The sequence below is a fragment of the Parambassis ranga genome, chromosome 9 (assembly GCF_900634625.1).
Source record: "Parambassis ranga chromosome 9, fParRan2.1, whole genome shotgun sequence".
Taxonomy (NCBI): Eukaryota; Metazoa; Chordata; class Actinopteri; family Ambassidae; genus Parambassis; species Parambassis ranga.
The window spans coordinates 18,760,265-18,782,722 of NC_041030.1; the positions used below are offsets into that span (position 1 = coordinate 18,760,265).

At 40.8% G+C, this 22,458-nt stretch overlaps 1 protein-coding gene across 1 annotated transcript in view; it reads right to left on the reverse strand.

The window, feature by feature from the left end:
• srrm4 (serine/arginine repetitive matrix 4) overlaps positions 1-22,458 on the reverse strand; it is a 46,138-nt gene that overhangs the window by 2,601 nt on the left and 21,079 nt on the right. The window contains exons 2-9 of the mRNA XM_028414885.1: positions 11,885-12,019; positions 6,213-6,296; positions 6,031-6,111; positions 5,916-5,942; positions 5,613-5,663; positions 3,982-4,065; positions 3,343-3,508; positions 375-697 (exon numbers count right to left, since the gene is read on the reverse strand). Of these exons, the coding sequence (XP_028270686.1) occupies positions 375-697; positions 3,343-3,508; positions 3,982-4,065; positions 5,613-5,663; positions 5,916-5,942; positions 6,031-6,111; positions 6,213-6,296; positions 11,885-12,019 (951 nt within the window). The remainder of the gene's footprint in view (positions 1-374; positions 698-3,342; positions 3,509-3,981; positions 4,066-5,612; positions 5,664-5,915; positions 5,943-6,030; positions 6,112-6,212; positions 6,297-11,884; positions 12,020-22,458) is intronic.

Here is a 22,458-nt window from a genome sequence, read left to right on the forward strand (position 1 = left end):
ATCCCAACTCCTCATTGTTGTGTGTCCTTGGGCAAGACACTTCACCCAGCCTTAAACAATTTCCCTCTGGGATTACTAAAGTATCTAAAATTTATATTTGTCTAGTGGGCTGTGTTTTGGTTTATCCACTGCTCTGTCAAAGCATTTTGTTTTTTGTTAAGGTGCTGATAAAATAAAGTTTTACTATAGTTTTAATCTTGGGCTCGAGCCTGTGCCGCTGCAGCCTCAGTGCATGCATGAGAACTATTTGTGCATATCCCATATGATGAATATTTCAAAAGCAGAAACAGAGCGTGGAAACAGGAGATAAACAAGCGTGTACTGGAAAGAACTCATTGATTCAGATGGATTACTTATTTTGAATGCAACATTACCTCCTGCCGTTCCCAGTGAAGAGCGTCGCAGACAGGCTATCCTCGACGTACAGTTTGCACAGGGAGGCGTAGCTGGTCACAGAGTTCCCTGAATCAGAGGCGTTGTCTCTGTCAGTGAACTTCAGCTTCTCTGGCGAGGCCAGACGTTGACAGTGGTTCCTCTTGTTGTCAGTGACACTCGCCCGAGAAACACCAGTTTTGCTTGAAGGTGGCGAAGAAGTGTCATTCCCGGAATCATAATCATGCGGACCTTCGGCGTTTCTCGCTAATTGCTGAGAGCCTTTTCCATGTAAATGTTCGTTTCCAGGTTTTGCCGACAAAATCTGCAAACAGACAAAGAGGCTGCAGCTTAAAACCAGACGTGTATCAATAAAAAAAACACCTGCTGATGCACTGTGAATACTCTAGTACAAAGGCACATATTATTATTCCCTTGAAAACACAGTGAAGGATTTTTTTTTTCTTTCTTTCTTGGGACAGAAAGCTTGGAAAGATAAAGACATCATGCAAATTTGAAGCATGCGATTAACCTTAAAAGAAAACCTGAACTCAACTAAAGTCAAAAAAATCAACAAGTAAACAAAGTTTAAAGGAAGTCTAAACTAAAACAATTATATGAAAGGAACAACAAAAGAGCAGGAAGAAAGAAAAACTATGCGTGAAACGATCTACCGGCTCTAACTCGAGTGAAGAGAAAAAAGAGTAAACAATAGCCCCCATTGTAAAAAGCCTCATTTAAAGAACATTGAACAAACATCACAAAAATGGGTATTATGTAGAAATGAAAAAGGATTGCAGACAAAGAGAGAACCCATCAGTCTAACTAAGAAAGCCCTCAGAACAGGACAGATGACTGTGCTCTTTCTCCTGTAAGAAGTAAATAATTATCCTGCACCGACCTACAAGTAAATCCCTAAATCTGCGGATAGCATCGACTTACCAATCAAGATTTCCTCCTTAAGTAGGTAAGGTGTAAAAAAAAAAGGGAAGAGCGGGCAACATAAGTGCATCATTAGAGTCGTAAATTGCAAGAAAAAGACAATAACCCTCTCTTCAAACCCAGAGCCAGTCAGACTTATATTGGCATTGTTTTTGGGGAGCAACTTTTAACTGAGTACTGCCAAACGTCCACAGATATGGAGAAAGAAAGTCTCAGCAAAGAAATGTTAGCTAAACTTTTTTTTTATTCTGATGGCTTGTGAGAGGTTAATCCAGCCTGTCCTCCAAGAAGGTTTTCCCATTAACTAGTCTGCAGTCAACACAACAGACCGACCCTGAGGAGAAGTTACACAAATCTTCCTCCCTCCTCTTCTCATCTACTCGTATGCAGCAGGGGTGAGACACATTTTAAACAAAGACATTCTTTAGTCACCTCAAGATATTTGGACAAGGCTAAACATTTCATCTCTGCTTCTTCTCTGTGTGTGTATGTTTTTTTTTTTTTAACACCACATATTTTAAAAGCAAACGTTGTGTTTGTCCACTCATACCTACCTTTCCTCTTACGGTTTGCTTTTCTGGGAAAGAAATATTAAGCAAAGATCATTCTGCAGTAAATGATGCGCCTTTAGTCACCAGATTACCCCCCCCCCCACACCCCCACCACCACCACCACCCCATGAATAAATGCAAGCATCACTGAGTCTGATACACCTCAGTACCCAACTGTGAAGTCCTCTTTGGGAAATTGAATGCCGGGCATGATTCAATATATGGATTAATTTATTGAATTTCAATTAAAACCCTGTGGTGTGTAATTAAAAACATCCGTCTGTGCAATTAGCATAATTTAATGATTGCTGGAGAAAAAAAATTAAATATATTTTATACTCCAATAAGCAGGAGACAATGAGTTTAAGGACATAGCTGTATTTATGATAAATATATATATATATATATCATTCACTATTTCATTTCATTTTTATCAGGTTAATTTTCCCTTTTCTATATATATATATATATATACTATATATAGAAAAGGGAAAATTAACCTGCACTGAATAATCTAAAAACCTGAAACTGGATGATTTAGCTTCACGGTATGTGAGCAGGATCATAAAACAGATGCAGGGACTGAAGCGTGTTGGAGTTTTTTTTTTTCATGTAGGGTGGTCTCACTCCCAACTCATCACACACATGTAATAAAAACGATGGGGGAATAAGAGACTTATTTAAATTTTACCACATGTACAGTATATGTTACCATAAATAGGGAACAGAGTAAAATGCAAGCATGTTTAAAGTGAAGCATTTTAGCACACAGGTCTACTCCAAGAAGCCATGCCTGGATCTGCAGCTTTTTAATACACTTAAAGCGACACTTTGGTGTCACACTGTAACACACACGCTGCTCCTTTAGCATCGTATGGCAGTCCCACGGACACGCACTCTTTTTCAGGTTTATTTTATTTTATGGAGAAGAGTCATCTCTGAGGTTATGGCTGCCATCATGAGGTCATCCATCTCTATTTACGTCCACAGATACAGGAAGTGCCTGACTGAGCATCCAAATGTGGTGAGTCAGGAGTGAGAGTGTGTTGTTTTTTACTATGCTATTAGACATGGGTAGGATGTAGATGCAATAAAGGAAGTCCTGCCCTGAACCTTAAAGCACCATGTGCAAACTCAGAGTGTCGCCCACTTCTGATGCCATTTGATTAGACAAACACTTTATCTATAATCTACGTTTCTTTGCACATCTCTTAGGTTTGAACTCAGTGAGAATCTAATTTACATCTAATCACACGACATGAAATAAACTGGCCAACAGTTATAATGTGAATGAACTCAGTTGGGATGTAAACAGATTTTTTGTTTTTTGGAATAATTAAGTCAAACACTCTTATTACAGCAGGAGAACAACCAGTCAAACCCATCTGCCTCACTGCCTGATAACAAAGCCATGTCCATAACCGAGAATTCAAACTGAACCACCGGCAGCATCATGAGAATCCTTAAGAGTACTTACGGTGCCGGTTGAGAGGATGGAGCGATATTTTGGAGCCGTTTTACACACTGATTTGGTGGTAGGTCTCCACTTGACGTCTGTGTGGTCGAGCACCGCGGTGGGTTCCTCTCCTACCGCTGCCAGGTCTCCTAATGCCTGATGAACCACAGATTTCTGCAGATGGTGTCTGTGGGGAGAAGCTGCATTCAGTTTTTTGTGTGACAAAGAATTATGACAGAGAGGCTTTTGCTAAAATAAAATAAAATAAAAATAATTTCTGCTGTCATGGCTCAAAGTTCCCTATCAAAGATTCTACACTTGAATGAGATCAATAATAATTCAGGGTTTAATTATCACCAATATCCAATTATTGCACCAGCTAGCAGGGAGCCTTTTAGTATCAACACAGTAAAATCTATAAAAGCAACATTTTTCATATTATCTTGCAGCCTATATGGAGCGCATTGATCTGTGGAGTGAATTTTGGGCCATTTCCTGTGAGGCTGTGATAAGGGCTGAGATCAGGAAGTCACCTCTGCCGTATCAGTCATCGCTGTGGTGTGACCAAGAACTCGGCAGGCACCTCGGGCTGATAAGATAAACTGAGTGGAGCAGGAGGGGAGAGTGGGAGGGATTGAAAGTGGGGAGGTGAGCACCCACCTGTCCTCTGTGGAAGAATAGCAGGAAGAGCTGTCCGACTCTGACCTCCGGTAGTGCCGTCTCCGACGTGAGTGCGTCCGTGAACTGAAGGAGAGCAGAGGAGAAAAGACACGAGCAGATGAAGAGATAAGACTGACTGACAGAAAATCACTCAGCAATCACGTTCATTTTAATTTACTATGCATACAATACTTTTTATGTTCATTTTATAGCACAGTTATGGACGCCGTTCTCTCAATTCATGTCAGCTATTTAATAAAGTTAATGTGTTTGTGTCCTTTTTTTCTCTTCTTAGTTCTGGCATCATCGTCACCAGGGCCGGCCAAAGCCTTTATGGGGCCCTAAGCAAAATTTCATACCACCACCTCATCATCCTATAGGCTGCACTGTGTAATACACGCTACTGAATGTGTAATATCATCTTGTTTGTATTAATCAATGTTATTTTTTTTAAATAACAAAAAATAATAAATATAAAAAAAAAATAAAAAAAAATAAAAATAAAATATATATTTTCATGGACTTTTGGTGCTCTTGGGGGCCCTAAGCGACGGCATATTTCGCATATGCCTTGGGCCGGCCCAATGTGCAGGATCGGAGGAAAGGAATTGAGAGGTTGTGTGTGGGCGAAAACTCAGGAGCAAAAGAAGCACAATACTTCGTCCACAAGCAGACAACATTAAAACACAAATTTCAGCATTTTAATACTGTTAATTGAGAAAAAAAACATTGATTATAGAGGTTATCTTTCCAGGAGGAGTCACAGATCACAGGGGGGGCTGGAGCCTAGTGGTCAATGGGCAAGAAGTGGGGCCACCTCCTACAGCTAACTAGTCAATCAGAGGGTTAACAGAGGAAGACACAGAACTTATTTAATGCAATGATAAAAACATATAGATCTTTTTTTTCATTTCAAGGGGTCCAAGGTTGAGGCCTTCAAATGTGCATCATTCCTGCTGCACTAAATATTGTCTCTGCCTGTCTAAAAGTTATGTAACATTGTGTGTTGGACTCGTCAGACACTTGCCAGACAATAGCTGATGAGTTCCCAGACTGCTTCCTAAATAACTGACTATAGCATAGCCATTGTGTGTTTGTCACTCTGGTGTAAACGAGCCATGTTTGAAAAATACACAAAGCACATCAGAGAAGGTGGGAGAGTAAAGTAAAGTAAAGGCACAGGCATGAAGGAGCGATCGAAAAGAAAAGAGCGCCGTCGTGGAGCAGCGGTTTCTGTTGCAGTAAGCAGCTACAGAACAAACAGCGACACGCTCATCCAAAGTGGAATTATAAAAAGCTGCTAGATCACAGCATGAAATTGGTTTCTCTTACCCTCTTTCGCCCCCCCCTTTTTTTTTTTCTTCCCTTTGTGGCTCAAGCGTTCAATCAGTTTTCCTCTTTGCGAGGGTTTTTTCACGCTTTTGCTCAAAATAAATAAATAAATAGAAAAGTTTCTGCATTCACCCGTTGCGCCCTTACATTTTCAAAAATCTGCTCTTTCTTCCATGCTCTAAAGAGGCTTACCACTAGAGGAGGAAGAGGAGGCTGGAGAAGGGAGGGGGGCACAAAATCAGCTGTGTACTGTAGGATTTGTATAGTACATGATCCTGATGCAACAATCACAGACTGACCTTTTCTTGTGCTTGCGTTCATCCTTCCTCTTACGTTTTAAACTTGAAGAGCTGGCGGGGGCAAAAGGGAAAAGACGAGGTGAGTGAGAGGTGTTAACACTGACAGAGCCTGCACAGACAGCCGGCCTTCTCACGGGTACATACAGAGAATTATCCAGTACTCTTACTGAAGGCAGGTCCCACATTTAAGGCAGAAACTTTTCCAGGTGAGAACTTTAATGTAAAAACTTTTAACCTCAGGAAATGAATGCACATCCACACACACTGAAATTATGCAAACAACAAATAATGAAGTGTGTGTACCTGTGTTTTGACTTCTTGGAGGTATACCTAGAGAGCAGAAAAAAACAAATTTGGGTCACCTAAAAATAAAATGTCACACCATTTCTCCAGCATTATTATACAAAACAAACAGTACCTGTGCCGCTTGCTTTTCTTAGAGCTCTTCTTCTTCTTCTTTTTCTTCTTCCTCAGTGGGGACAGGCTGTGGGAGGGAGACCTGAAAAAAAAATACATGAAATTCAAATTCTCCTCCTCTACACCTTTGAGTCTATTAATCTCAGGGCATACAATAAAAAGGTGTCCAACTATGGAACCGACCTTTTCCTTTTCCTCTTCCGCTCAGACTTTCTCTTCTTCTTCTTCCCCTTCGGCCGAGGTGACAGATCCTCGTCGTAGGAGGGGCTGTGGAGTTGTGAAGAAATCATTAACATGACTTCTCTTCTGTGTCACCCGAATCTGTTTTTTTTTACTGCTAATAGAAAATAACTAGCATGTAAGCTCGAAGCTTCATCTCACGTTAGACAAATAACCCACTGACATCCACTTCAGTGAAAAACAGCACAGTGAGCATTCATCCATGGGTCAAACGACTCCGCAGCAGGTATTTTATTTTTGTGGCTCCAGCTCCAGTTGTTCAGTTCTTGCTTTTTTTCTGGCATGACTGGTCAGAATGTCAGCTCAGCACAAATCCCGTCTTCATTCAAAAGAAGTACTCACAAGAGGAAGAAACTCAAATCACTAACTCTTCTATCTATTTATCTGGTCTCATCTTAACAGCTGTTTCGATCTATGTTTGGTCTGGAGGGCCTACACCAAACACAGAAGCATAAATCAAGTGCTAGTGTCTTCTACTTGGTGCCTGTGGTTGGTCTGTTTGTTGTTGTTGTTTTTTTTTTAATTATTTATCTGAAAACTACGGAGCCTCTCTGATGACATGGTCATCTTGGAACTCCCCAGTGCTCCAGCACATTCTCCAGAGACGGACGCTCATTGCTGCCCGGCCCGGTCTGGGCAGGAGTTAAAGCGACATGGACAGGGAGAGGGACACTCATAACTCCCTGGTGTCCAGGGAGGGTGCGTCCTGGCTGGGCACCCACTCCCCTGCGCTTCTGGAGCTCCCCAGTGCTCCAGCACATTTCCCCAGAGAGGGACGCTCATCATACCTGCTGCCTGGGAAGGGTGCTCCCTGGCTGGGCAGCCCGCTCCCGTGTGCCCTGTCAATAACAATACTAATTTGTGGCCACGAATTTTTTATTTTTTGACCATGTCATCAGAGAGGCTCTGTAGAAAACAGCTTATGGTGATGGCTAAAGTTGATGCTATGACAGTGGCACAGGTCAAACAAAACAAAAATGAAAGTTGCTCATAGTATGAAGCTCTCTAGACTTGAGGTGAGCAAAAGATTCAGATGATCATTTTCATATTTTTATAAGCTAGTAAGAAATCGAAGAATAACAGCTGCGGACAAATAAAACATCTCTATAAATGCCAGCTTGTTTGGATGTTTACTGGAGTAGAATCTGTCTGCCGGTAAATAAATGAACAGAAACTCATCTTTACAGTGTGAAAGTATGCACTGGTGAGCACTTAAAATCATCAAATCAGTGAAGCAAAGAGCTCCCACAGGTTTATTAATAGCTGCTTAAGTACATTATTCTAATACGTGAGAACTCATGCTGAACACTTTCTTCACCACCTATTATTTATCTGATATCACACAAGTGTGACACCATTTTTTTTTCTTCTCGCGTGCGTGTTGAAGTCCCTGCAGCAATAGACGTGGATTTGGGTGATAGAAACCCAGTATGGGGCTTATTCAGATTGTTTTTAGCAATCTATGAAAAACTATAAAAATATCTTCTGTGCAAGTTTAATATGATTTTTCCCCCAAATATTTGCAGACAACAGAATGGGTGGGGTAAAATAATCCACATGACTCATCGCTGGCATCACGTAACTCCAAATAAACACAACGATCATAAACAGGATTATCTGTGAGCCAAATGTCCCGTATGAGATGATCCCATCACGACAGGATGATAAAATCCCATCCAGTCTGGTACAGAGCAGCTTCGCTAAAGTCAAAACTGACGGCAAGATGGCTGCACTCAGAGAGAGAAGAGCTCAGATTACAATGAGATCTCAGTAACACTGTGTGTTCGTCATGATTTTTTATAATGCACAAAGCTCATTTCAAGCAGAGGTCTTCTTTTTTTACCCTTTCTTTTTTAACATCAGCCCTTGTTAGATCTTTAAAATGAACCTCGGCTCTCTGATAACGCAGGAAATTCTTAAATCCTCTGTATTTCACAGACACCAGACGCCTGCACACATTTTGATATGCATGGATCTGCTGCCTCAGACAATCTTGTTATCCTTTCTTTCTTCTCTTAAAGTGTAAATTCATCGTTATACAGAAAGAAAAAAAAACTGTCAGATTCCCTCTGCTGACCGACTTGATGTCTGTCCAGAGGTCCACTTCATTTAAACTCTGAAAACGCCTGATATGGAAAAGGAGACGACGGCCTTTGAAGCGCCACAGGCTCACTGAAAGGGGTCCTTTCAAGTTCAGAAGTGAGTGAAACAAAGACAGGAGCGAGCGTGTCGGGTGATGCAAAGAAAAGTGGTTGAAGGTGTCACAATGGTGTCTGAAAACTTAAAAAAAAACTATGGTTTGATACTTCAATGTTCCAATTCTCACTGCTCATAACAGGGCAGTAACAGTAACACCAGCTAATCGTCCTGCTTCTGATTGGTTCAGTCATTTCTCCACCAGGGAAAACAGCCGTTTACAAGGACAACCTCAGACTTGACATTTGAATTGCTCTCTTTGAGATAAAGCCTTCACACAAACAGTGATGTGGAAAAAAACCCAGCTGGCTTTACCAACTGTGAGCTGCTACAAGACAGAGCTCAAGCTCTAACGACAGCTGATGAAAATACACATCTAAACATTAACTTTTTTTAACACAAACAAGCTTCTCCACTGTTTACTTTGGTTTACATGCATCTCTTCATACAGCCATGGGGCTTGCATAGCAAAATACACACAGGCTGGATAGTTTTATAGCATATCAGTCTATCTACAGCATATATTTAAATGCCTTCAAACAGCAGCTGTGCAGGCTACATTTTGAATCACTTTCACGCTTACTGGAGGGTAATTGTTTCCATTTATATGTCAAATTCAAAGAAATGTACCTCCATGTTACACACGCTGAAGGTCATGCACAAAGGTTAGTGTGATCGGGACAGATCCAGACAGTGACAAACTGCACTCCTCCTTGATATATGCGACCACGGTGGCTCTGGAGACTGTGTGCCTGTTTCATTGGATGCAGAAGAGCGTCCTGCTGTAATAAATGGCCCTGCTTTGAATCGTCGGCAGTTTTGGAGCATTAGGAACTGAAATGCATTAGGGTTGATTAGACAGACCAAGCCCAAGTACCCACTCTTGGTAATGAGAATGCTTTGTCACTCATTAACACCTCTACCATTCTGGCCTCGTAGACAGAGAGCAAGCCTTTGCGATTCTTCCTGCAAGCAGAAACTGTTTCTTATGATGAGATGAGGAGAATGAAAAGGGAGAATGAGGGAGCAGTCAATTGCAAGCTACACTGGGAATGGTGATTTCACAAAACAATGGTGGGAGCCTGTGAATACTGAATCCAACCCATTTTCCTGAAGAGTGTGTTGCCTTTTATTTTAGGCACAATTATGTACCAATATAATATCCATGCATTTGATGTGTTTTATGTAAAACTTGCAGGGTTTTTGAGGTTCATTTCTAAATGAATCACTGTTTTTCAACTTTTGGACTTTTTGTACTATAGCCAACATACTTTTTCTATAAGGCCCCCAGTGTCAGAGGATGGCGGTTTGATGTTATAATTAACTTGGGTTTAGTTTCTGCTGCTGCTGGCCAATTAGCAAGATAACAATCCAAAGAACAAATGTCTCCTCCAACAGAGGAAGACTTTTCACAGAGAGTGCTTTGTAATGGAGACAAAGTATTTAGAAATGGATCTAGCTCATTAGCCACTTTTTAATAAATGAAAATGAAAAAAATTTTTTTCATGTTTTTTTGCTGCTTGTGAGGAAATATGTGAAGCCTCTACATAGGTTGTACTAAAACCGGATGAAGTAATGGTCACATTTCCACTCTGGTGCTCAAAAGTATCACTGAACAGGTGCCAAATAATAGTTTAGACCAACATGATTGTAAACAGTAAAGATGTGAGGACCACACAGTGATGTGATCTTTTCTTAGAATCTACATGAACATAAATATTCCCCCATATTGTGGGCAATTCCCCCTCCTTATTTGTTCATATTCTTTTAAAGACAAATTGTAAAGTAACAAACCTCTTTACTCAACTTTCTTGAATTTGGTGTCCCCTCATTCAGTGCCTCTGTAGTTTGTGTACATAACAAATAACAAATTGCTAGGTAAGAGTCTCAAATACAATCAGGCAGCCTTATAGGACTCTTGTATACTATGTATAACAACTGTAGAAACATAACTGTGGACAAAAATCAGAATCAGAATCTGAATCAGAATCGTGTTTATTGCCATGTAAGTGAAGGGGGTTCACATTACTAGGAATTTGCCTTAGTGGTTGGTGCATACAAAGAACATATAATAATTAACATGAAATAAGAAAATGAAAAAATGAAACTTTGCAGCAAGTTAAAAAACAAAACAGCTTGTGGTGTCATGGGGCTTTAACTGAGGATTCCTGAGGTAGAGTCTGTTGTCCTGCCTGTACCCCCACCGCCGCCAACACCACTCTACCTTACTTCGTAAAGCAAACCTTTGTATTGCTCTCCTCATTGCATGAAGGGCAGCACATCCGTATGTTCTGTTACGATACATGCAGATATGCGTCATATCCTGAGGATGTTTTATTGACCAAATCTGGGTTCTTTTGGTTTGTATATAATTTAAAACATAGATAAAACCGCAAAAAAAGATGACTGACTCGCTTTTGTTTTCCCCAATTGTGTTACTTCTGAAAAAAAATCTGTGGACACAGAATCAGTTTGTAACTAAGGCCTGTAAACAATGTGGCTTGAAGGCCACCTAAGTTACTTTTTTCATATCTCCTATTTCAAAGCTCAATGAAGGATGAATGAGAAGTGCTTGAATGGAGGCAGAAGGAATTTATGTGGTATTTGTGGCTGAGAATCACCGGAAAACAAGTGTGACGGCAGCAGAGTCATTTGACCCCGGAGTGAATGCCAATCGTTCCCTTTCCCACTGCCCACAGAGAAAGCTTGTTATCTATCAGATGTCTTCTTGCAATTCAGAATTTTTTTTTTTAATCAAAGTGTTCTGTTAAATACATAAACAAAGAGACGCTGCCGCTGGGTGTTGTCCATCCAAACAGAGAGGATTCATGTTTGTGATGCTCTCTCGCACTTTAGATGCGCCTTCAGTCGTGTTTTACATATCACTGCCTGCTTCCCTGTTGTGCAACTGCGAAGGCTTTGAAGGTGTTAGATTAATTAAGAGGTTTCTTGAAGTAAAAAAAAAAAAAAATCTGCCTGGATTGATTTTTCCCACCTCAGAATAAGAAGCATAAAAACTGTTCTCAGCATGTGTGGAGGAGACTTTGGGTTCAAGGTGTTGCTGAAAGAGAATCTGAATGACACAGTGTGGAATTCCTCACAACATCTTTGTATTTCTCCACCGGGCCCCGACCTGATAAGAATGTTTACATTCCCTGCACCGGAATGGAGAGATTAGCTCAGTTTTTCCTCACTCAGAGTTGAGCCCTGAAGGAGTTTTTGTTAAAAGGCTTTATCACAGTCAGCACTGTAATCTGCAGAAGCACCTTTTAAAACAAAAAAAACCTTCATCATTTCAGATGCTTCACTGTGATCTTTAAAGGGCATCGATTTCTCAGCATCTCTTTACAAGCACGTGTTCTTTGAGCTCTTGATTGTTCTGCTGTTAGGCACTTATGAAAGCATAAAGTCCGTCTCACCTCCTGGCCCTGCGACGTCTGCGGTGTTTACGTCCGCTTCCTTTGATGCAGCCATTCCTGTCCGCCGTGCCCACCCTTGTGTCCGCTGACTTCCTCTCATCAGTCTTCAGCGGTTGGCAGGTTGTTGTTTCTGAACTGTGAGGGAAGAAAAAAAAAAAAGTTTTAACACTCAAGCTTTCAGTGAGAACTTCACTGGGAGATTTTTCTAGTTGTCCACACGGTTAACGCTTCCATCACACAATGGTGAGGGAGGATTTAGCATGCTTGGTTAGCTTTATTCCCTCTGGTCTACTGGGTATGTGTTTTATTCCCCTCCATTTCTTCCTGCCAACCATTCTCCAGGAAAATTGGAGGTCAGCCATTTACCATTCAAATCAATGTGTCAATTCAAACGTACTTAGTTACATGCCTCAGTTGGCCTGACATTTTGGGAAATGGTGTTTTCTATCGCGTGCTGAGCAGAGATGGTCATAACAAAAACATTAAAACAAAAATCAAGAAGTCAGTTACTCCATGTTTATGCTTATTTTCTATAGTTTTAAAAAGAGCAGCAATCATTTCTGGCATCCAAATAAAGCCATCATAATTCAAGTGTTTACTAATTCTACCACTTTCATTCTGAACCTCCCAAAAATCTTCATTTGCAGTCAAACGTGGCTGCAGAATGAATGGCTAAATAGACGGAGTGATTTGATGTGAGCACATAGTCCTAGCCCTGCTTATTATTCTCTGTTTTAGTCATGGGAGATTTGAGTGTAATTACACATTCTCTTCTTCATGGAGTGGCTCCCGTCTGATTGTAATGAGAAGATAATCAGAGCCAGAGATTAGGCCGTCAACGCTGCCTCTTCCTCCTCCCCCAGCAACGAGCAGGCAGGAGCCGTCGCTTTCCATCTTCCTCACCTTCGTTTTTTTTCCTCAGCACTTTCGGCATAAGAGGGAGCGCCCCTGACAGCGAACTAATAATGTAAAACGGCAGACTGGGTGTTCCGACATGACCGAGTGTGTGAAAGGTGATAGGGGAGATAAAGACAGCTACCAGGAAGGATGATTAGTCCGATCAAAGTGGCTGATGGGAAAGGAACCTTTTTAATAACCTAGTGATTTGGCTAATTTTCTCCTCGTTTTGAGGGACAACCAAACAAATGTCCACTTGTACGTCAAAATGTTGAGGAATTTGGGCCAATTTGGGGTTTTGAATGATCTCCCATGATCAAATTTCAGCAACAGCAGCTCTGTCTTATCTGTCATGTTGACTTGTATCACTCAGATTCGTTGTCGGCAACATAGACAATATTTTGCACATGTATGTCTTTGGCTCCTGGGCATGTTCAGGGTGAAAAAAGCACTATGTTTATCGCTTGGCTTTGTGACCAGAAAGCTTTTCTGCATTCTATGCTGTCAGTCTAAAAGCAGTGTTTTATGACTTCTAAATCTCAGGTCAGCCCTGCAATTTATGGCTAAAACTAACCAGGCTGTAACTACCTGGCTTTACTGCAGGGCCTCTGTCCTCTCACACATACTGCAAAATCACTCACTGTCTTTGAAGCATGGGCAATCCCTTTGTATTTCATAAGCAGGCTGCAGTTTGAGACGTAGTTCAGGGGACAATTTAAAGCAAAAAAAAAAAAAAGGTAAAAGCTTTAAACGGATACAAATGCTTGCTGAGAAGATTAAGTGGGGGTGCATGATGACAAAAAGTTATGTAGACACTAATCCTTCAAAATCCTAAAACAGGTAAAATGGAGACACGGGGCTGGGATCAGGTCTATATTACCTTCCTTATTCAAATGCATTGTCTTGTATGCAGATGCAGATTCTTGACTCTTGGACCTCTTGCTCTTATCATATGCAGCATGTCACGGTATGCATGCACAGCTAGGTCCCTTGGTGATATGACTAATTCTGTCGCAGGAGAGTGAGAGGGGTGGCCATGCTGTGCCTGGCTCTTGTTTCAGACTTTGTCACAGAGGGAGCGTCTATCTCCTCTCTACATGGGGCTCCATCATACTGGCAGATGGTGCAAAAAAACATGCTGCAAACAGGATGGCTGTGTCTCTTTGTATTTTATTTTAAGGAAGTGAGGATATGTTTTTCATCTTTGTACAGGTCCAATGATGGGTGATGAGATGGGTGCAGCATGTACGCTAACGGTGTCAACAGCTGGATTTGTTTATATCTACTGATACTTTGCCAAATATATGACAGCTGAGGTTGTTGTGAATTTTTGGCTACTAAATCTGTTTTTGCAAATGAATTGTCTTGTTCTTTTGTGCCCTAGATCCACTCTGATATATTAGCCCATAAACTAATAAAAACACATCAGCGAACCACACCATGGTGCTGGGTAGCATCTTGAATTTATGGACTTTTTAGTTTTCTTTGAGGCAGCTCTGAATCTCCCATCCTAGTGCTCTAAATATTTACAAGTACACCAAATAAAAGCTGAAAATAACCCCCAGGAAACACACTATTTATTCCTGATTGAATATTATCTTCAGTGCCACGCTGTTTTTAAAGATATTATTTAGCATTTTTTAGCCACAGGCAGGCTACAAAGGTCAGGAGCCATTAAACAGACTAACACTGTTGGTTTTGCTTTTATTTATGTAAATCATTCAGCAAAAATATACAGTGGTAAGTCACATTTCTTTCTTTTAAAATACTACTTGTTAGGTTAAGGCATCAAGACTAAGAAAAACTTATCATTTGGGGGTAAAAATGGCTTTTAACTGATATTTTATAAGGCAAAGCTGCCCCTGATCCATCTCTCTTAGCCATTTTCTGTGGTGCCATGTTGTCAACATAGTGTTTGTTTCATTTGCCTGGATGTGTCTGATATTTTTTGTGTTAGTGTTTTCCTGATAAGGAAAGGCTCTATTTAACCCTGAAATCCTGTTTAGAGCTGAAACAATTGCACCATTAAGTAGTTTAACAACAGAATATTGATTGATTAAGTCATGATTTTCTTCATCCTATTTATTATTCTCTAGGTATAGTGGTATGTGATTAAAGAATATAAAATATATATATTATTAACAGCCTTAAATGAATTTCAGTTTCCTAGAAGACAGAGTGTGTTTATTTGTGCTTGTGTAACCTTCTTGTTTATAACCATCTGCCTTTGTGGTGATAATCCAGCTTTGTGTTGGTGAGGTGTTCATAAAACATCATCGACTGAGTCACAGGAGGATCATCGTAGTTTGTGTACAGTTTCATTGTCCACACCCCATTTACGATGTAAAATTGAGATAAACTGCCACAATATCTGCCAGGAGCTGCTCAGTAATCTGCCAGCTGCTCCGCACAACACCGGCTTCGCTGTCGGAGGGCTCCGACTCACATCATCGGCTGACACTGTACAGGTGTGCAAGAAGCATGCAGGCAAGCCATTACACTAACCAGCCAAACAGCGCGACACAGATCTGCCATTTGCTTTTGAAAAATGTCAGAAATCACACTGGTGATTAATGCAGATTGCAGTCTCAGCTGCCCCAAATTACATCCTGTGACATGTTTTTGTCTGGCAGTTCCCTCCAACGAGCTGTCCGAGCTGCAGAAAAAACTCCATACATACATAAATCCAGAGCATGTATAGGAAACCACACAGCACTTGAATGCAAACTTTCCCTTCTAACCCTCAGATACCCCCCAACTGTGACAGAATGAGATCTTAACAACACAGAGGTGAGAGACACTCTGGGGGGGCATTTGTGCATTTTCTATTCCGTGATCCTGAAAGCACAGACAGACAAATGTACTCCCTCTCCGCTGCGTTACGCTCTCTCAGCGTAAATCACTGTAGCCTCACAACCTCTGCTTCCAGGGTCCATTTACTTCAATTAATCTTTAATTATACATGTTTGCAAGTGGAGTGTACAAGTGTACGCTGGGGTATGCACATGCTCTTAATTCAAATTTGTGAAAATGTAGTCTCATTATAGCTGGTGTTCTCGCCTTGAAGGAACAGTAAAACTTTATAAACTCGTTTAATTTTTTTTTTGCTAAGAGGTAGATGAGATTGGCAGCATATCCTCACATATAAACAAAAGATTATTGATTCCTGAAACACTATGTTTGAATGTTTGGCAAAGGTCTAATAATAAAAACATTATCTTCAGCAAGAGGAACACAGGTTTTTTGTCATTTTCAGTCACTGTATGTTTAGCTTTAGGCTGAAAAACTTGTCTATAACTGACACATGTAACCTCTCACATCTGCAACTCTCTCTCTCTCTGTCCTTTGCGCCTGTGGTGATTGGAAGACTTAATTACACTTTTCAACATGACTACAGGGGGGCACTTAACATAAACATCTGTCATTTTTATCACCTTAAAAGGCTGTTAGCCTCAGTTTAGCAGTGCAGATTCAACACACTAAAGATAAAGCAGAAATTTTCTTTAATTATCCAACTCCATATATGTGTGCTATTTGGCATCCTGACCACCAATAAAATGACCAAGCTGTTGATTCCAAAGGCTTTGTAAATGGCGGATCCAGCATTCTGAGATCCATACTGGTCGACCCTCTTGTTATTTTGGTACTTCACAGGTGCTTCGTCCTACTGGGTGACTCACTCCTAATAGAGCAAATGAATAACAAACTGTGGTAAACAAGCGAGGACATATACCTGGAAGGATCAATACAGCTGATGGTAAAGCAACAACAGGAAAAACAGCATCGGGCACTCAATGGAAGTAGTCATGTTGAAAATTCAGATTGCAATTCTGGCTATTATAATGCTGGTAGTCATCAGTTCACCCTGAAGGGAACTTTACTTCTACAGGAAGTATATTGGAGAAAAAAAGATTTCCTCAGTGTCATTGCTGTGTACAGTGGAGTCGAGCAACCTAAACATCCTGATAATTCAGAGTGGAGCAATGCCAAATTGTGTAAATTAGCACTTAATGAACTCTCCTCCGAGTTGCTGCTTGTAAAGACGTCACAGGCTTATCGCAGCAGATAATGTAGACTGAGGAAGGTTTCACACGACCTTCATTGATTCGAGAATCAGGGAAAATTTATGTAAGTGACAGCAAAAGTGCAGAACTAGAGTGCTTCTGTGTTTTCCTCCCCAGTTTCACAGATGATTTAAGAGTCCCACTCGTGTGAGGTTCAGAGAGGCTAATAAACTTTTCATTATCCCTGTCAGAGCAACCAGGAACAATTGATTATCGTTATTATAGGAATGATGATAGTTGAGATAATTACTAGGGAAGGAGATGATCTACTACCACAATTAAAATCCCAACAGGGTGGCCCCCATGGGTCACTTTGCTTTCATTTACACTGAGTGTTTATCCAAGTTTCAGGCTTGAGTCATGAACAACTTTATCACCACCCAAAGGACACAAGTGAGCAATTAAACCCACAGCCAGCGAATGAAAAGCATTCCTCACATGGCGCACTCCAAACTTTCCAGTGAAAAGTGGATACTTTCAGTTCAAGTGTTATTGATTAAATCTTATGAGACTTTGAGGCAGTCATTCAACTGAAGAAACACACAAACACAACCTGCACGTCAGCAGTTTTAATTAATTAGTCAAATGAGCAAGAGATCACACTTCTGGATCATTAAAACTGCCTTCAGAATTGAGGTAAAATGTCAATAGGTCTCTGTACTAAAATGTTCATTATACGTGACATTTAAGGAATTTAAATGAGCTCCCTGAGTGAGCTGACATATTTAGCAAAGATATTAAGACTACAAACTGCTTACGTTGCTCTGAAATGGAACCAGTTTCCACTGCTGTATCTGTGACAGCCATATGAAGGTTGTCCTGTGCATGTGAATCTGCTGTCTCATTTCTTATAGCTAAGTAAATCCCCTCATGTATTCCTGTCCTAGGGGAGGCAATTTTTTTTTCTTCTCCCAGATGTGCGCAGATGGATAATAGATTTCTGGTGACATTCCTCCTGCCAAAATAAATTGCAGCAATGGATGCAAATCCTCTTGGACGGTTGAGATGAGCCTTAAATTGGCCACCCCTTCTTCTTCTTCCTTCTCCTCTTTATTTTCTTCTCACAATGCATGATGGGAATAAAGAATGATAGAAGTGAACATCAAAGATTTAATGGTCGTTCAGCTCAAAAGTAGGAAGTATATCAGTGGCTCCGGGCACTTTCTTTTGTCTTTGTTAGCTTGTTCTAAAACTAACTTCAGCATGAAGCCTGCAGTTATATAATCATGAAAGCAAAGCTTTCTGTTTTTCCCTCTAATTTCTGGGTTTATCTATGGATTAATTCTGTTGCTGCAGACAAGATCCATGTTCGGTGAAATGTACTACATGAAATTTACATAATTTTCTACTTTTTACACTATTTATAATGGAAATCAGTTCTTACTACATTTATGTTATAGTTATTATCAGCATTTTAGATAAGAACACATGATAATTCAACATGTAACCAGATTTCCCCCTATATGCTCAACACAACAAAAGATTCAAAAGCTAAGAGAAAGGAGTGCTGCATACAAGCCAGCTGAGTGAGAGGTAGTGCTGGTTACTCTCTGGAAACATACAAAATACTCTTTATATTATGCCCATTAGCGCACTCTGTCCCATTGTGATAACTGCTGGCGTTATTGGCCTTTAACTTCAGTTTATTACCTCTAACTGTTCTTAGTACCAACTACAGCCATGAAGGCAACAAGCCCACTGATATGTTTTATCTTTCTACTCTTCGACAGTCAATATTTATGTGTACTTCATCTTTTCTGCAGCAAAATGTAACTTGAAGCAGCAGAGAGCAGAGGCGTTGTGGTGTTTGGAACTTTTTCTTGCTGCTCTGTCAATGAACGAAACAATTTTTGCTGAAAACAAAGTGGTTTATTTGGCTGTACACACAGCTGATACTGTGGCTTTGTGATTCAATTAGAGGAACTGGCCCTGATTACTCCAATCACAATGACTACATCATCTCTAAATATCAACGTCCTCGCCTCCCTATCAGCCAATCAGCAATAGCGATCCCTTTAACCTTCCAGCGAGTGAGTATACGCTGCAAGCCACAGTGACTTTGAAGACAAGTGAGGTTGGTTTATTCAATTATTGTGTCCTGATGATAAAATGGGAGCAACATAATGGCTTGATTAATTTCCTTATCACGGTGAGCACAAAGAGTAATTACAACCAAATCCACCGCTTGGTGAACCACACATCAATCAAATTAAAGCAGTCTCCACTCGGCAGCAATCACTTTCAAACAGAACAAATGAGTCGATTGGCTCAGACCTCCGCCTCTGGCCAGGGAAATGTTTACCTAAGAACCGTAACTCCAAGCAAAGGTTACTCAGGTTGATTAGAAAGCTCTGAATATGTCAGAAATCGTAATAGAAATTGTCCACGCACAATTATAACACCGGCAAGAGCGAGGCAGTGCAGAAACTTGAAGTGAATTTTACGAGCCCAAGGCCATCATTATAGCTCACAACAATCTCGGGCACTGGCCGCCTCTGACCAGCAGGAAGTCTGCGCGTATGTGAGCCTGCAATCAAATGTCAAGATATAATAACAAAGGGGAGACTGCACGACCTCTAATCACATCCAGTAACCACTTTCCACAAAAAGAAGCACTCAAAAAACTGAAAAACTTTGCTTTTATAACGCATACAGAATGTTACACGGAGCTGTTTCAATTTGATTAGCAGGGATCAGGTGAAGATCTGCAGGAGGTTAGTGTGGGATCGATACCGTTAACTCTGACCTCAGCACTCCAGCACAACAGCACAAGCGAGGCTTGTGCTTGTCCATCCGATAGTCCTGATCAAGCTTTAGTTCACTTTTTTTTTAAATGATTTGGAATAAAACCCTGCCCAAGTCAAGCTGTGATTCTCAGTTAAATAGAAAGAGAAACCAAACATACATAACTCTTCCATATAAGTAGTGTTAAAGTTCTTAAATGCACAACTCGACAGCACTTTTGGCAACACTCACACAAACAATGGAGGGATGGCAGCAATTTCAGTAATTTTTGAGGCATAAAACTCATAACATCTGAGGGGAAAATAACACTAGAGAAGTGGTGACTTCCCCAAAAATAATCTTTGCTTTTACGACTGACGAGAAAAGTGACCAACATCTCCTGTTCATGCTCCCATTGATCACCATATCCAGCTGTCATGCAGAGCAATTTTCCCCACAAGGATTCTTTTTAAAATTCTCTTTTTCCTTCCTGTTTTCATGCTTTAATTCTAATATCAGTCAAGTCTCATCAACCCACACAGTACTGTCAAACTTATTTAACCACAAATCTTTAACTGAAATATTTCTACATTACATTATAAAATTAACATTGAGAACGCTCAACCTGAAAAGAATGAGCTCATTTATTAATCTTAGTTTGAGGAAACTAATATTAGAAAAAGTAACTGTTCCCACAAAGCATCAGTAAAGTCAGAACACTGTAAGTGCTACAGAACATCTCATTAAAATTAAAATATCTCTGAATGTTACTCTCCAGAGTTATGTAAATGAGAACTGTAACATCAACTGGAAGATGAACCCTTTTGGAAAATAAATTCATTTTTTTTTTCCCAGCCAGTGAATTATAGCCTAAAGGCTTCACTTGACTTGAGTAAACCTGCTGGATTTCGTTGGCAGCTCTTTCTATTTGCCTTCTCTCTGTAGGGCTAAAATCAAATCAAACTGCAGCGTTAGTGCTCAGATTCGCAAGAGCTTTTAGCGTCGAGGTTCATTATAGGAGTCACTACAGGCTGAGCGGAGGGGGAGAACTTGTAGGGAGAAATGTTGAGGAATGTTAACAAGTGAATATCATTTTCATATGCTGCTGTGTATGATTCGAGTGCAGAAACGTCTCCGTGACATACGGCCACAGCTCTTCCATGTGAATTACAGGCTGCTGCTCGAGGCACCCTGCATTGTAGCTGCTGCTTTGCTTTTACATTCCTGCTACGAGCTGTTTTGACCCAAGAAGTGAAATTTTTAGAAGTTTGAAGCATGAAAATAAAAGCGGTCTGCAGCTGTGTTGTTTTATTAGAAGAGGAAGGGGGTTTTCAACTGCACAGCTCAACAAAGCACGCCTGACAAATGATGACAAACCTCCTACGACTGCCAACGCTGCTCTGTCGTCATGGTCGCTCTGTCAAAAATATCCACGTCTTCATCGTCATTGTGCCATTCGTGGTCAAACTCGACAATGCTATTTTAGTAGCAGCATGTGTAGGAGAGATAATCTCTGGCATCACAAGGTCTTCTTGGCACAGACTGTTAACATTCAAACTGGTAGTGTTTCTCCTCTTTCATGCATCATAAATCTTTTACTTGCTTCCAAATTGAGTTAGGAGTGATTAGAGGGTTCTTTGTGTAAAGGCAGAGGGAGGGAGGGAGGGAAGTAGGCATAGTTGGGTTTAATTAGCAGCTTGTGAGGCACACTTCCTCATTGCACTTCTTCCTGTGTGAAGGAGATTACTGAAGAGCCTTCTGCAGATGCTAATGTATGTGGAGAGCAGCGGGCAATGATCATTGTGCGCCCTGTGTTTAATTAGCACAACTATGACACCAGAGAGGAACAACGCGTCAGGAGGAAGCTGTATAGGAACCCAGTGGATGACTGGCAGAAGGTGTTCCTGCAGAGAATGACCCAAGAGCAAGAGAAGAAAAGTTTGGACCACGGAAAATATGCCTGGAAGCTGTGAAAGGGAACTCATTTTGCCAATGGAGTGTAAATGCACCACTCAAACAGCCAGCTGACAGATGTGTTCTGGGTTTGGACAGTTCAATGTGAATCTGAGCTATTGAGAAGGAACAGCATTTAAATACTTTGCAGCACACCTCTCCTAATTAATAGAGAGGACAGACAGAAGATAAAACTGCCATCTGGCTCAAACTTAATCAGACAATTAAACAAGTAATATTTAACAGCAACTGCAAAGAAAACTGTAAATAAACATTTCCATGACAGTGAAGCTAATTAAAACTCAGCTTTGACAGACCAGCAGCCACAGCTCTGTGCATTAAGGGGCCTTCTGGGCTGCTTTTTTCCTCCACTTCAGCCTCCAATTATCCCACCATCACGTGTGGTTGTAGTTGCTCTGTGGGAATAATTCCTAGCATTAACTTAGTGGTTTCTTCACACACCTGTCTGGATGCACAGACCTCAACGAGCAAACAGATCGGGAATGTACACTTTGGTATTTCAATCTCTCTCTCCTTAATGAGCTGCTGGAGTTCCACCCTAATTTGTGTCAGTAAACATATCCAGTTTGCAGGTGGCCATGACAGGCAGCATGAAGCTCAATGGGCCAATCAGCACCACAGTGTAGTGAAGACAGAGAGAGAGAGGAATCTCCGGACAAGATCTAGATATACGCTGGTAATTAGACAACGGGTTCAGAGTGGACAAACATGTTTCAACTCTTTTCTTCAACCTCATCCTCAGCTGTGAATTCCTTTGCTATGCAAAATAGCCATGTGAATAATTCATGATTCCCTGCTTATGACCACACTTCACACGATCTGTTCCCTCATTAGACAATCAAAGTCAATAGAAAAGGACCAGAATGTTTCTTTGTTTCTCCCTGTGGAAGGGTGAAGCTTTAAGCTATAGTGTGT